Source organism: Hippocampus comes, unplaced genomic scaffold (genome assembly GCF_001891065.2).
Source record: "Hippocampus comes isolate QL1 unplaced genomic scaffold, H_comes_QL1_v1.1 scaffold110, whole genome shotgun sequence".
Classification (NCBI taxonomy): Eukaryota; Metazoa; Chordata; class Actinopteri; order Syngnathiformes; family Syngnathidae; genus Hippocampus; species Hippocampus comes.
Window position 1 is genome coordinate 185,633 of NW_017805498.1, and position 16,761 is coordinate 202,393.

Below are 16,761 nucleotides of genomic sequence, written 5' to 3' on the forward strand. Positions count from 1 at the left end.
TGTTGATGTTTATTTTGTCAATCTATCAAAAGATGCAAATATTGTATTACTTTCATAACATATCTGCCGAACGGCTGAGAGGTACTGAGTTCAAAGCTTGACCCCTCCTGCATGTGTATTTGTCTGTCCTCCACATTCCAAAACATGCGCGTTAAGTTGATTGCAGTTTTTAAATTGTCCAAAGGTGAGAATGTGAGTGTGAATGCTCATTTAGCTATCCCGGGTGTAACCAAGGTGTCCCGGTGGACCAGTGGTTAGCACGTCGACCTCACAGTGCAGAAGTACCGGGTTCAATTCCAGCTCCGGGCTCCCTGTGTGGAGTTTGCATGTTCTCCCCGGGTGGGTTTTCTCTGGGTACTCCGGTTTCCTCCCACATTCCAAAAACATGCATGGTAGGCTGATTGAACACTCGAAATTGTCCCTAGGTGTGAGTGTGAGTGCGGAAGGGTGTTCATGTCTGTGTGCCCTGCGATTGGCTGGCAACCGGTTCAGGGTGTCCCCCGCCTACTGCCCGAAGACAGCTGGGATAGGCTCCAGCACCCCCCGTGACCCTTGTGAGGATAACCAGATCGGAAAATGGATGGATGGATGGGTGTAACCAATCTTTTTGAAATTAAGAGCTACTTCTTCGGCACTGATTAATGCAATTAATGGGGAAGACAATCCTTACCTCACAAGCCATTTCTACATAATATTAAAAATGTATTTTCAAATTCTGACATTGCTCTTACTTCAAATGAAACACAAATGTGATACAACAGATATAGGTTTCAGTTTCGCATTTTGCATTTTTTTTCCCCAAGCTAATTGATAACTATACTACTAATAATTACTCCAAGTTTGTGTGTGCACAACCTTTCAAAAAATACAGAGGTTTAATTGCTAGTGTCAACTTCTCACAATCAGTCCTTCGGATTCCCACCAACCAGTAAAATTAGATGAATGCTAAGCGAAGTTGAAAAATGCTGCCCGGTTCCGGGAAAATGGCTGAGATTAAAATTCCATCTAGTGGCTAGGAGGGGAAGTTATGGGGGTGGGGGGGCATTTTCCCCCACTTTACCTTTCAAGTGCAGGTAGCCTACACCACTTAACTTCCCAGACGAAAAGGGAGAGATTTGACTGCATAGCTTTTTTTACGGCCTGCATTTATCTTGTTTTCTTCAGAAAGAGAGCAAAAACACACACACACACACACACACGAAAAAAAGCCCTTCAACATCTCTGGAAATTGTGTAATTCCAGATATTTTTATTAATTTATTATAAATGATTCTGTCGGGGTTAAAAGTTTACATTTTATTTCTAATCGCCTTGCGGGCTGTAAATGGCCCACTGGCTGCAGGCTGCTTGTTCATCCCTGGCAGAAACCTTCAAGCTTCTGGGCTGATACGTTCTTGAAAATCTTCAAACGAACAAAAAAAAATCCATCTTCTCTCGAGTCTCATGGTAATGGAGGAAATGTTAAAAAGAAACAAAAAATGAGAACATTCAAAAGGGATCAATCCGTCTTCTCTCGAGTCTCATGATAATGGAGGAAATGCTTAAAAGAAACAAAAAATGAGAACATTCAAAAGGGATCACATGTCCATTAAAGGCAAGGTAGCTGTCAGTCTGTCAGCTCACCTGTTAGCAGGCGCGCTAATGAATTAAGTGTCAAATGGGGGGGCAGACACCTGCTGGGCTTGTCGAGCAACCAGCCGTCTCACGCTTTTCCTTTCTTTAAGCTGCAGCACAATGACCGCAGTTTAAACAATGCATGTCCGCAAAAATCACACCTCATGTTTCGAAAGAAAGAATAAGAAAACCTTTATTCGTCTCACAATGGAGAAATGGAAGCGTGGGATGTGGCGCTCAACGCTCCTGTGAAGAAATTATAAATCAATCAGTCAATCGAATATGCATATTTGCTCTCAGGTGCTCTTATAACATAACACACATGATGCCTCATTTGTACTTTTCTTGTTGGATGAAAAAAAAAATACAAAATGGTGGCCCGATTAAAACAATGTAATGCAATTAAAACACAGCGAGTGCTAGGCTGCTTTATTATCATTCACAGGACGTAGCCTCCATTGATCAATTTTCAACAGCATTTGTCCTCATTAGGGTCGCCAGTAAGCCAATTCGAGCTGACTTTGGAGGAGGAAAGGTACACTCCGATATGGGACCCCAGCTCATCTCAGGACACATACAATCTGGATTAAAAAGCATTCAGATTCAACCACTTTCTGTCCGTCAAATAGTACAGAAAGGAGACATAATACTTGGGTGCCAGGTCGTTTTCTAGTCAACGGGCTAGGAATAATTAAAAAGTACAATGTAAGTTTACGAATTTTCGTTCCACAAAAGATGAACAGTTGAAGCCAACAAGCCACGGTTTTGTTCGCGTGATTCTTGTCGTCTGACTTACTGATGTTGACGCCACACTTGCCTGGTAAAAGTTTATGAAGCTGTTGTAGTGAACGCTAAAAAGATTGCAAGACGAAGTGTTTCGTAAGTTAACAAGTCTAACTGAAGTAGATAAAGACTGCTTGTCATATTAATTTCTGGGGTCGTTTGCCTGAGCGTAACCTATAACCTAGAACAGTGTTTTTCAAACTTTTCTGAGCCAAGGCACACTTCTTTCATTGAAAAAAATCTCGCGGCACACCACTAGCTGAAAATGTGAACCCCCCCGCTTATTTTAACAATTAACGTGTTTTTTGTTACTATAACCGTTTTTAACATTGAAGAATGATGTTATAACAGCTTGAATTGGAATCAAATGAACGCAAAGAAAACAGTATTTTATCATCTTTCATATTTATTGTTTCACCGTCGTCCTGCATTCATGCATCACAAATTCGCTTGTCTCTCGTCGAAACACAAAACAGTTGGCTAGCTGTTACTGCTCCCTAGCGGTATGGGAGGGTACTACATGATTACTTTCTGGACGAAAGACCGCACAGGCATACAAATTGGATATTTTCCCGCGGCACACCTGACAATGTCTCGCGGCACACTGCACACGGGTTGAAAAACACTGACCGAGAAGACCAAAACCTTTATGTCGAAGAAGCCTGACTTGGGTGCAGGGAGATTGGGTTCAGTTTCCACTCAGGGAGTGTGTGAATGTAAATATGATTGGCAGTTCATCTTTAAATGTGCCATGTGAATGACTGCCGACCAGCTCAACGGAAAGTTGAAATATCGCTTGATGTAAAACTGGTCAGTAGCTCAAAAATGGTTGAGGACCCTTGTTATAAATGGGGCACATAGTACTACTACAACTGAGGCTTTTTTTGTTGAAATGATCCAACCATTTTCATGATCACTTTTCCTCAATAGGTTCACTGGTAAGCTGGTGCCTAGCCAGCCAATCATAGAATTGAAATATTAAATCGTAAGATTGTAACGAGTTTATAAATGTTAGGTTGAAGGTTGATTTTGTAGAATTCTAAAGAATTTAGGTGCTAGGGTGTGGACACATTCACATTTTATGGATAAGATTTGATCAAATGATATGATTCCATATCTATGAATTTGTCTGACTCATTCATGTCATCTGTATTGCATGATTTCAAGGTCGGAAATATTCTCTGTTCCTCTTTTCCAAACTGTCACTTGTATGACTTCCTCCTTTCATCTCCTGGATATTAGGAGGTTATAACATTTATATTGCCCTTTGGAGCAACAAAAACACAGCCCAGACAGCCGCCTACTGCACAGGCCAAGGTGAATACAAATAAAAGAAAATCAAAATCAAACAAAAGACATGAGAAAATGGGTATTGCTTCCCGAGATTTGATTTTTCACAGCATGCTCCTGGGCTCCAGACTGTTGAAAACAGGGCAACGGCATGTACCTCAGAAGCATTTCATGAGGATTTGCATGTCATTTGCATGAGGCTGACTGAAATTTCCAGCAAAATTTGCCGGACTTCAGAATGAGACCATCTTTAAAAACTTTAAATACCAGGAGCATGAATCACTTTCAGACCCACTATAAGAGTTCTACTTTCTCTTCATCAGTTATCTGAGCTTTCATGAGACATTTAAGTTGACACATGGCTATTTCGATTTGTGGTGCGGCTGTGCCAGAGATACGAATGATTGATTAACTGTTTCCACATACCCCTCGGGGTACGCATACCCGTGTTTGGGAAACACTGTAATAGTATGTTTTAATATGAAAATGTGTATATAGCGTGTGTGTGTGAAGAGGCTGTTCGAATAAATTCAAAATTCAAATTCAGAATGGGCTATTCCAAAATCAATGACAAACATCACAGATCCTTCCTAAAAACAATTAGCATCTGTGCCTGTTTCATTTCATTAATATATCAGCAATACTCGCTGCCGCACAATGACGTCAGTTAGGAAAAGTGGAGTCCTGCTACTGTCCTTTTCCCGTGTTCAACAGGTAGCACCTTTTCATCTCTCCTTGACCCAATGACATAGTCCACCAAAGATGAAGGAAAGGTTAGACAAAGGTATGGAGAATCGACTTTCGGAAGAGGCCCTTTTTCACTTTTTGTGAACCCTGAACTTTAATCAGATCTCAATTCTTTTATGTCAAATTCAGATGTGTCTGAAGGCAACATGAAAAGTCAGTGAATGTTAAAATATATTTGGTCCTTTGTATGGCTTATTACTGACTTTTTTTAGCCAGAGTTTTGGAATTTTTTTACAATATTGTACGTCGAGAGAGAGAGAGAGAGAGAGAGAGAGAGAGAGAGAGAGAGAGAGAGCAATGTATATAGCTAAATCAAAATATATCGATTAATGATGGGAAATTTTGAATACAGTATCATTTGAAAACCATCTTGCTCACATGGTAATATCAAGTTTCCATCCATCCATTCATGTTCAATACCTCTTGTCCTCATTAGCATTGTGGGTTTGCTGGAGCCTATCGCAGCTTACTTTTGGGTAAGCGGAAGTGTGAAAACACTGGACTGCTCCCCAGTCAATTTTAGGGAACAAATACACAAAAACATTCACACTGATACAGAACATTAAGATCAGAGCTGTCAAACTCATTCAAACCCAGAATATCAACAGTGAGGTTTATGTGCCAACCACTACTTTTGCTGCACCTGCAAATTATAACTCCAAAAAAAAAAAAAAAAAATCTCAAATATAAATAGAGACAATTTATTTATCGACGCATAAAACATCCTTCACACAACAAAAACAATTGAAGATCAGGTCTCTGCACAATGCTGTAAGCACTTTTATTTCTATACAAAACATATTAGGAGCTCTGCTTTTCAAAAAAAAAAAATCACAAGGCTCCTTTAAATGTAATGGCAGGTATTCTGGAGAAAAAAAAATGAAAGCATTCCATCAACAAATATTTCCAAGCAATAAATATGCATTTATAAATAGTGTACATTTACATCAACATGAAAAAAAAACACACTAATGAACTCTATGTGCAACCCTTTTTCTCGAAGACCTGGCCTTTGTGTCTACAAATGATTTATCAACATTGTTCCAGCAAAATTAGAGATTAAAAAAGGGACACGTCGCAAAGACTGCATCACTCAACTGTTCACATTACAAACTTGTTCTTTTGTTTGAACTAACGTATAAAAAGACCAGCTAGCTGATGGCAAATGGAACAAAATAAGAATCAAGAACAAAAGAGTCAGTAGTCAGATGATTTGGAAACCTTATAATATGTACAGCACTCGGACTCCATGTTGGGAATCCAGCAGTGGAACAGTCTTTAGGAGAAGCTGCCTTCCCCCTCCAGTCCACCGGGGGGAGGCCAATTGCATAGACGCGCAGCTTACGCACAGCTAGCTGCCTTGGGGGACGCTACAGAGCGTGCTTTAAGAGGACTGACGGCTTACTTCCTAAATGACGACAATGAATAGATGCGTGGAGAGACCGTTGTGGTTGAACAATGTCCATAAGAACTTTATCATAATCAAGACGAAGAAGGCAAGGGACTCGCCTGTGAAGAGAAAACCGTAACTCATCACTTGAATGCTCAACGCGTGCTGTTGAAAGTGTTCAGAGGCAGAAGAGAATACAACAAAACGGTGGCTTTGATAATGATGTAGCTCAGGAGCTTTCAAACCTTGGGTAGAGGAGATCCCTGAGTGGGCAGACATTTTTTTCCAAGCCACCTCATAATAAGTTTTTTGGTGGTGCTGCTTTTGTTGAGCATGACTTCTGATGTCAACAAATATCACATGCAAACATTAGCTGCCCCTGTGGCTGGGCCTTAGCTCTGTATGCTGCAGTATTATACTTTTATACTTGTCAATTTTCACTTTGCCACAAGTGCTCCGTTTCTTGTTGCACTCAGTCTCCCCTCAGATAAAATATGCCTCCTTGTTGGGGTTGACTGATAGGATTAATGTAACATGGGCTTTGCGGTTTCCATGGTTTGACTACAGAAGCAGTACTCAGGATCCAAGTTTGACCACAGTGCTGGGATGCAAGGTTTTGAGAAATTATGAATGGCAAGCAAAGTTTGTGCCACACAGCACAGGTAAGCACACTCATTTACTGCCACAATTGACTGTTTTGCATTTGTTTTACATTTATGACCAACTATTGTATTACACTGCTACCTTGATTTAAAGGGCATGTCAACCCAAATATGTTCTATGAAGCCCCACTCGTCTAAACACAGCATTCTGATTAATATTATGTTTGTGCAATATTGAGATATTTGGTCATATCACACAGTCCAAGTTCTGAGGAACGGTTCGCTCCCCCTCAAAAAAACTGTAATGAGAAAGCGAGCACAAAGGAAAAGGGGCTTTTGCACCTCTCTCTGTGAGAGACACTTACCAGAGTGAAATGGTCATAGACCTGCATGAGCTCTTCAACCTTGTACTGCTCCAGCACCACAAAGTTGTCCAGGTTGGGGCTCCCCCTGCGGGCACAGTCCTGGCAGTGCACCACGTAGGTTTTCCTGCTGTTGCTTTCGCTGGTTACGAAGAGCAAGTCATATACTTCCACCTGTGCGGACAAAGGAGACGCAAGTTATGAACCAAGCAGACACCGCAGGTGGGGGATGAAAGACAACATGGCCCATGTGGTTTACCTCACAAATACTGCAGTAGTGCGCAGGCTCGTTCTGGGTGCGTCCGTGCCACACTAGCTCCTTCCCTGCAGCCAACAGAAGTTCTCGCTGCATCTGACACTGCTTCAGAGTCCGCAGCAAGCAATACCTAACATGGACACATTGGCTCATGTTACAAATAGCCCAAGTAATCTTAAAAATGTGGTTGCGATGATTTAACGTTGATGATTTCAGACTTTTCTTCAGCTGCTTACATTCAGCCGAAAATGGATTTGCAGCATTGAATAAGCAAAAAAGTGCTTCATATTTTTGTTATCATGAAATCATTTATTACATTTAAGTTTTGAATTACTTTTACTCTATTATTTAATTTCATTAATGTAGTGAATGAAGTTTAGTTAAAATACATTAACAGTAAATATTTATTGACCACATTAAACTCATAAATAACAGAATTCCAGAATAAAAAATTTAATTTCCAGAAGGCCCCTCGAACCCAGCTCTTCTATAAACTCAAATTTGTCAATATGACAACCAGAATTATATACTGTATAAACACTCCGTGCGTACAATGACTATTAAGAAAAAATACATGGACCATCTGCATAAATTGATCATAAAATATTGTTTGATCATCAAAATCTTCCATTTAAGTCGTTGCTGTCCCCCCCCCCCCCGCCCCCCAAAAAAAAAAAAAAAAACAATCCTTCAAATGTTGTAGATGAAGTTTGCTAAAGAGCACTTGGAGGTTCCACAGCACAACGCCACGTGTGGAGGAAAACTGGCATAGCTCACCAACATTAAAACCTTATCCCAACTGATAAGCATGGTGATAGAAGCATCATGGAATGGGTGTGCATGCTTTCCTTCCTCAGGGCTTAGACAGCTTGCAACCATCAATACAAAAATATGTTTACATATTTATCAAGATATTTTGCAGTATAAACCGTAGCCATCAGTCCAACAGCAGAAGTTCAAAAGAGGTTGTGTGTTGCAACAGCACAATGATCCAAAACACAGAAGCAAGGCAACAGAATGGCTTCAGAAGAAGAAAATGAGTTGTCTGGAGTGGCCAAGCCAAAGTCCTGACCTCAACCCGTTTGTGATGCTGTGGGATGACCTCAAGAGAGCTATTCACACCAGACATTCCGGCAATGTTACTGAACTGCAACAGTTTTGCAAAGAGGAATGGAACAAAATTCATCCTCATTGTTCTTGTCTGATTTGCAACTCCTGGAAATGTTTGGTTGAGGTTAATGCTGCCAAATGAGAGTCAACCAGTTATTAAATCCAAGGGCTCATTTCACTTACTTTTTCCTTCCTGTCCCATGTTATGCCCGGGAAGGATTTAACCAAAATTTTACTTTAAATTATTTTTAAAAAAGTTTAGTTTTGTAAAAGAGAGGAAAAAAAAATTAAGACACATTGGCATGGTAATACTTCAAAGTGTTCCACCTGTCAGCTGATAAATAACAGCACAATAGTTTAAAGAGTTATAATTTTCAGCACATTTTAACCCCTGGGAATGAATCAATTCCAAGCACCACAGGCCACTGCAGTCAATGCACCACAATCGTGTAAATATCACATCACCATGAGCTAAAACGGAAAGGAAAGTTTTTTGACAGGTTCTCACTTGATCATCTCAAAGAGCTTGTGGTCGGACACTTTGATGTTTCTCGCAAGGTTCCAGGAGAGGTGGATCATGGGAACAATGGACTTGACGCTCTGCAGTTTGTTCCACTCGTAGCGCTCCACTGCCAACTTGTACTGATGGGCTGGCGACATTATTAGATAAAACATCTCCGTTACAGCTTCAAAAACACGACCATAATTGGGATCAACCAGTCCTGTTGAGAGTGCTGCCCTCACCTGTGAGAGGTCCCACATTCCACGCAATGTTGTTGCACCAGCCAATAGCCTGCACCCAGTGGATAGTGCCCGTGTTGAGCCACACCAGGTCGCCGGGGCGCTGGATGAAGCGGTACACAGGCACGTTGGTCGCATACAGGTCTTCCAAGTTCGGCCACCAGGAGCCCATCAGGAAGTTGATGTTGTTCCTGTCATGGAATCCTCCAAAAGTCAGCATGAAGACTGTAATCAAACTTCGAGCAAGCAGTAAATTAGCTTCTGACGCACCTTTCGCAGAAGCTGTTGATGACACCCCAGTATGGTTCAGGCACAGCAAACCACTCGCAGTCGCCAGGGCCGATGTTGATGTTCACAGAACAGAAGTTATTGTTTTCTTGGTGACCTAAAATAACCACACGAGCGCTTATTATTAGCAGAAGTGACCAAAAATTATACGTGATGATTTATTATCCTAGTCCCATGTTTACCTGGTGTCCTGCTCCCCGGAACCTTCATGTAAAGCTGCACCGTGTTCATGCCCAGGATGGTGTGTCCCACATGGCTAAGCAAGTTGCCGGCCGATACCACCCGGGCAAAGGCCGGCAGCTTGGTCAGCTCCTGGAGCTGCTGCTTCCATCTAAAACCGAGGAGAACATGACAGAAAGAATCAGAAAACTACAAATGCATAGCAAGAACAACCACAATGCATACCATCGGACCCCTTCGCATTTGGCAATAAAGTTGTACTTGACTTGACATCCATCCATTCATTTTCTGAACCGCTTTATCCTCACAAGGGTCGCGGGGGTACTGGAGCCTATCCCAGGCGTCTTCGGGCAGTAGACGGGGGACACCCTGAACCAGTTGCCAGTCAATCGCAGGGCACACAGAGACGAACACCCATCCACACTCACACCTAGGGACAATTTGGAGTGTTCAATCAGCCTGTCATGCATGTTTTTGGAATGTGGTAAGAAAGCGGAGTACCCGGAGAAAACCTACGCAGGCACGGGGAGAACATGGAAACTCCACACAGGGAGGCTGGAGCTGGAATTGAACCCGGTACCTCTGCACAGTGAGGTCGACGCACAAACCACTGGACGACCGGGCCGCCCTCTTCGCATATGTGTACTCCAACACGCAACTTAAAGAAAGCCCACTTAGGGTGCAATTAAATAATGTGAATACAGGTCAACTGAAATTCTTTGTTGATGTTTTATCTACTATATAAATAAAAATAGTTGCTACTTGAGCTCATTTTAATTTCTTCAATACTGGCACGTATTTGACAAAATTGATGGAAATACAATTTTTGGGTGTTATATCTCAAGTGCTGTGATATTTATTCCATTCTCTTTCAGGCTTTTCCAAATTAGGGTCATGGGCAAGCTGAAGCTTATCCTAGCGACACTGGGTGAAAGCTGAGGCATTTCCTGGACTGTTGCCAGCCAATCACATGACACAAAGAGTCAAACAACCATTCACACTCAGATTCACGTCTATGGACAACTTATAGCGATTTTCCATGAGCCCGGTTCCTCACCGAAACGGCCCTGTGGCCTGAGTGGTTGCTTTTGCATTACTTTTTTTGGGGCAGAGCGGTTACAATGGAACGCTTTTCAGAACCATCTTGGAGGTGGTTCCAGAGCACGAAACCGTGCAGGGCCAAGTTGTCACTGTCATCTGATTGGCTGCACATGCCAAAAGGAAAAAAAATATAGAGAAAAAATATAGAAGAGATAGCACTTGGGAGGGAGACTGACTGATTGTCCATTAATCTGGAAAGTTATGAGTATTGATGTTATCTCTGACTTTAATTTATCCTCGTGCACATTTCGTGGTGGTAGTAGTAATTTAGCCATGCAGACTCTTTATTTATTATGTGAGGCAATGATGTGACATGTGAATGAAAAGAAAAAAAAAAGTGGACTTCACCCAAAAATCCAAATTGACCATTAAGACTCATAGTGTGAACCGAGCCATAGTTGAAAACAAGATTCTCAGTGTTCCAGTGTGATACAATAAACAATATCTAACATGTTCATTTTTCCACATACTTCTTTTCATCCGAGAGGTCTATGTTGGTGCCAAACTTGATGTGCTTGAAAGGACATTTCCTCCGCCGACTGACACAAGAACACCAGCGTTAGTAACAGGAACAAGAAAATGGTTGACCCCATTAAGGCGGGCAAAGGAAGACACCTACCTGTCAGATGAGGCTGCCTCTGCTTCCATCTCCTTCTTCTTTTCATTTTCCTCCTATTTCGGAAAATCAATGTCAACTAGAGCGTACACTTTGTGGACAAAAGTATGTGTCCCAACAGGTGGCCTTTCCAATGGTAGGAAATGAAAATGGAAGACAATTTGGACGACCGTGTTACTACTGACCCGTAGCGACTCTTGGAATGATGAAGCCTGGTACTGGGCGTACTTGATGATCGTGGTGTGTGAGCGGCTGCTCTCACAGCGCCACATCTTGCGGCTGCCACTGGGGTCCCAGTTCTCATCCGTGGGCTGGGCCAGCTGGGTGCGCACTTCCACCAGATGGTCGGGATTGGCCTCCACAAGCGTCTTGGTGGAGAAAAGGCCCAAGTCTATACAGAACGAAAGGAACATGGAGGCACAGTCAAGCATTGATATCTGCGTCTGTTAGCTTTAAACCATAGAGTTTAACATGAAATGATTTTTTTTAATTACGTACTAAAATCAATGGATACTAATATTCTAAAAAATAAATCAATCACAAAATTATTACAATATTTATTTCATACTGACATTCCAACAATTCACACATGCCGATGCTTTTTTTTTTTTTTTTTTTTAACAACAGCAGCAGTCCCCGTGAAGTTTTTTAAATTCTATGTTGGACAAAGATCTAAGTACACAGTTGTTTTCTGCGCATACATTATAGTGTGGCGATGAAACTGGCGCTCCCCTTGTTCCTCATCGCTGAGATGTATCTGTTAAGGCTAGTGGTGATTAGGATTAGGCGTGAGCTTTAGTTTTCGGCTCACATCAGACTCGTCCAATGGGTTCCCACTGCGCATGTGTGAGCACAACTTTACTGGAGTGGACCAGCGGAAGTACCAGTATGCCATGTCTCCAATTTGCGTGTTGTGAAAATGATCACAATAATGTTTGAGCAATGTGAATCTTTTTTTGTTTTCTTACATGGGTGTGGCATGGCTCAGTGGTAGAGTGATCGTTTCCCAACCCAGAGGTTGATGATTCGATCCCCGGCCATTGCGACCATGTCAGAGCAAGATACAGTTGCGACCTGAGGTGGCTGCCACTGGGGTCCCAGTTCTCATCCGTGGGCTGGGCCAGCTGGGTGCGCACTTCCACCAGATGGTCGGGATTGGCCTCCACAAGCGTCTTGGTGGAGAAAAGGCCCAAGTCTATACAGAACGAAAGGAACATGGAGGCACAGTCAAGCATTGATATCTGCGTCTGTTAGCTTTAAACCATAGAGTTTAACATGAAATGATTTTTTTTAATTACGTACTAAAATCAATGGATACTAATATTCTAAAAAATAAATCAATCACAAAATTATTACAATATTTATTTCATACTGACATTCCAACAATTCACACATGCCGATGCTTTTTTTTTTTTTTTTTTTTTAACAACAGCAGCAGTCCCCGTGAAGTTTTTTAAATTCTATGTTGGACAAAGATCTAAGTACACAGTTGTTTTCTGCGCATACATTATAGTGTGGCGATGAAACTGGCGCTCCCCTTGTTCCTCATCGCTGAGATGTATCTGTTAAGGCTAGTGGTGATTAGGATTAGGCGTGAGCTTTAGTTTTCGGCTCACATCAGACTCGTCCAATGGGTTCCCACTGCGCATGTGTGAGCACAACTTTACTGGAGTGGACCAGCGGAAGTACCAGTATGCCATGTCTCCAATTTGCGTGTTGTGAAAATGATCACAATAATGTTTGAGCAATGTGAATCTTTTTTTGTTTTCTTACATGGGTGTGGCATGGCTCAGTGGTAGAGTGATCGTTTCCCAACCCAGAGGTTGATGATTCGATCCCCGGCCATTGCGACCATGTCAGAGCAAGATACAGTTGCTCCTGATGCTGCGTCATTAGGAGGTGAATGAGGTAACAGTATAAAGCTACGACCTGAGGTAGAAAACCACTATTTAAGTCATAGCCCATTTACGATTAACATATCCGTAAAATCATTGGGAAGAGTGTGTTAATTTCCATAACCAAATACGGACCATCCGTAACAGTTGGCAGCTCTGCTTAAGCCTGTACTGTTCTGCATATAAAATGTACACAATAGTGGCGTAAAAAAATGAAGCAGCCGTCATAGTTCAAAACAGGTGGTCATGCGGTGGACCTGACAAAAACTACTGTGAACTGTGTATGTAAACGGAATACCTCTTACCAGACTTGCCTCCAAGTCTAGACAACACCCCTTTAACCGTTCCTCCCTTTATTTTCTCTTGAAACCACCCCTTATACGAAGCATTCCATTTTGACTCACCATCACAAGTCCGTGTGGCTGCATACTGATGACAATGAGGATGCGTTTTAGGCCTGAAATTCACGTCATCATAACAAAGCCCATAATTTATGTTCCAATGCACATTCAGTGTATGAATGATCTACACTAGGGGTGTCAAACTCAATTTTGTCACAGGCCACTTTGGAATTGCGTCTCCCCCCCAGACAGCCGTGATGATAGCGAAACCAAATAATTGTTTGATCGTCTCCTCATATTATTACTTGGACACAACTAATTGGTGGTTTACTAGTTTGGAAATCAGTCAACTATAATTGTTTGGTCAATTATTGTTCAAGTAAGTATAAACAGGGCAACAAATTTATTGCAAAATCTCAACGTTATTTCGGTACAGATTCGAGCAAGGATCATGGAGGTTGACCCATGATTTGCTTTCACGGGCCACATAAAATTACGTGGCGGGCCGGATGTGCTCCCCAAACCTTCAGTTTGACACATGATCTACACCTTTCATGTCATGAAGCATGGCTTCCTTTTAAATCACTGTCATCAGTCCCAAGCTTATGTTATGGGAAAAAAGGGCTTCCAAAACAGGTTTTAATGGGTTGAGTAAAATGTAAGCTTGGCAAAAGGCTAAAATCATTGCTTGGTAATTCATTACTATTAGTTTAAATAAAGTACTGCATTTGTCAAATTCAAGGCAGTAAATTTTATAATTTCGTACGTTTGGGTCATGTGCAGGAGCCAAATTGTGTCTTGAGTAGAAAATGTTTGAGACCCCAAATCTGAGGAAGATCATGAACAGCATCTCCCCTTGATTAACTCGGACATGCAGTAACATTTGTTCCCAGCAGGTGGTACTGTTGCCAGATGTGTCAAATACAACCACAGCACGCCATTTCAGACATACAGTATTACTGCAGTGTCCATGAGGATAATAAATGACGGAGAGAGTAAAACAATTTAGAAAATTTAAATACATTTTTTAAAAAGCCATTAGGTAGTTTCTTACCCAGTTTGAGGGCTCCTGCCAGGCCCCTGATGACAGTCACAGGGTTGGCAGGGTTGGTGCAGAACTGATGCAGAGGAGGATAGAAGGCATCCCTCTTGTTTTCCAGCTGTGTCAGAGAGGAAGCATAAGGATTAAATCACCACTTAAGAACCCTTTCCATGGAGGCTATTGAAGAACTCTTTTGGTCAACATTACGGCATAACATTGAAGCTATGTTTTTGTCAATGGGGACTTCGACTCACATAAATACTGGGTGTCGGTGGGTTGAGTTTGTCCTTTGGCAGGGGAGGAGAGGGTGTGCTCGGGGGTCGTGGCGGCGGGCACTTGTCCAGGATTATGCTGCTTGTCGACAGACCGTTCTTGCCCAGGTTTCTGAGGCATGGTGAGTTGGGTGATTAGCTCACACAGGAAATTGCATGAGTGTGCAACCAAAAACAACATAAATGTAGGAGAGATACCATTTGGTGATCTTGGCTAAGCATCACAAACACCAATTTGAAGAACAGAGTGGCTATGTCACATTTCTAATTCCTGATGTATTAATTTGCCAATAAATGTTGACAAATGTCAAAAAGTATGGTGAAGGTATGACAAAGTCAATGATGTGAGGCTGTATGGACACTTGTGAACCTTAATTATATGTACAGTTGAAACATGAGGTTTACATATACAGTCATACCTCGGTTTTCGACCATAATCTATTCCTATTCTGTTCGAAAAGCGATTTGTTCGAAATCCGAAACTCTTTTATTAGCCCCTGATTAGGGGCTAATAAACACATCTGCTCACAATGAATGTCTGCTCACAATGAACGTTACACGAGCTTCCTCGTGTAAGGAAGCCGAAAGGAGTCGAGTGGCGTATTCGGGTTTGCTCAGTTTGGTCGAAAACTGGTTTTCGGTCGTAACCCGAGGCGTAAAAATCTCAAATTTCTGGTCGAAATCTGATTTGCTCGATAACAGAGACGTTCGAAAACCGAGGTTTGATTGTATTATGTAAAAAGACACTCCCCCCCCCCCCACGAAATTCCTGTTCTAAATCAATTAGGATTATCAATGTTATTTCTATTTGCTGAATGCCAAAATAATGCAAGAAGGATTTTTTGAAGACAATGCATTTATTACTTTTTCGGGAGAGTAAAGTCAAAAATTTACATACAGTACAATCATTTGAGCTCCCCATTTGCCATATTGCCAATTACGAGATGAAACGGGAAGTGGTGTGCTCGATATTTTTCATATTCGCCAGTACGGCGAAAGCCCAATTTGTCCGTCCAAATCCCCCTGGCAAAACCTGCGTCAAAAGTTATCGCTACAAAGTACAAATGTCCGTCGAGAAATAATATAAATAATCCTCGACTTTTCTTCGAGGCCAGTTATGTATGATTGGTGACAGTATTAGCACAACATTGCTTGTTAAATAAAGTAAAAAAACAAAACACTGTTTGTCAATCTGATGAAGCAAGGTTTACATAGGGTAGCGGCATCGGGCCAGCGGCATAGTAGCGAGGGTTAGTAAGCTAGCTCCTTTGCTGGAATCCTGAATAGAAGAACGCGCAACTATTTGGTTGGTTTCTGCACAAAAAAAAACCCAACATCATTTCTCCCGAATTGCACAAAACATCTTTGAAACCCCCATCCCGTGTCAGGAGAAAAAAATATATACAAAGAGAATCAGGCTGAGTGGACTGTGACACAGCGAAATGAAATCGAACTTGTTTGTGGAAATTCCCCTGGCTTTGACACTTGGAGGACAGCAGCATGTTTTTTTTTCCGTAAAGTGTGTGGAAAGGACTATCCAAGGAAATACAAAATGCAGTTTCTAAATGCGAATTTAATTTATTAAGGCACCCAAAAAAATTCCAGAACTACATGTCCCATTGTGGAAAAATTGCCCGCCTTCCCTTCTTGTTAAATGACAAAGTAACTGAGACTAACGACAGTTTTGGAAAAGCTGAATTCAATTTCACAGGTAACACCCTGGCACATTTGTTGAATCAAGAAATCTCACAAACAGAATCTATCAGACAAAGTGAAGTCGGCTCCAAGATCTAAAGAAATAAACGCATCATGCCTTGACATGAATTCAAAATGAAAGTAGCAAAAAAGTGATTGAAATCTATCAATCCGCAAAAGGTTACAAAGCCATTTCCAAGACTCTGAGGTTTCAGCAAACCAGTGTCATAGCCAATATCCACAAATAGATAAAACTGAAAACAGTGGCAAACATTCCCAGGAGTGGTCGACCAGCTAAAATTACTCCCAAGAGTGTGACGACAACTCATCCAAGATGTTGTAAAAGAACCTACAACAACACCCAAAAAACTGCAGACCTCGCTGGCCTCAGTTCAGGACTGTGTTCACAACTCTACCATAAGAAAGACACTGTCCAA

The 16,761-nt window shown here is 41.7% G+C and overlaps 1 protein-coding gene across 1 annotated transcript in view; it reads right to left on the bottom strand.

Moving 5' to 3' along the window:
* Positions 1-5,118: 5,118 nt before the first annotated feature.
* Positions 5,119-16,761, bottom strand: part of kdm6a (lysine (K)-specific demethylase 6A) — a 53,338-nt gene continuing 41,695 nt past the window's right edge. Inside the window, exons 19-30 of the mRNA XM_019876886.1 lie at positions 14,612-14,741; positions 14,370-14,475; positions 11,265-11,470; positions 11,083-11,135; positions 10,934-11,002; positions 9,365-9,513; positions 9,165-9,279; positions 8,898-9,085; positions 8,662-8,803; positions 7,047-7,173; positions 6,791-6,961; positions 5,119-5,942 (exon numbers count right to left, since the gene is read on the bottom strand). Coding sequence (XP_019732445.1) covers positions 5,916-5,942; positions 6,791-6,961; positions 7,047-7,173; positions 8,662-8,803; positions 8,898-9,085; positions 9,165-9,279; positions 9,365-9,513; positions 10,934-11,002; positions 11,083-11,135; positions 11,265-11,470; positions 14,370-14,475; positions 14,612-14,741 — 1,483 coding nt within the window. The 3' untranslated portion in view covers positions 5,119-5,915. The remainder of the gene's footprint in view (positions 5,943-6,790; positions 6,962-7,046; positions 7,174-8,661; positions 8,804-8,897; positions 9,086-9,164; positions 9,280-9,364; positions 9,514-10,933; positions 11,003-11,082; positions 11,136-11,264; positions 11,471-14,369; positions 14,476-14,611; positions 14,742-16,761) is intronic.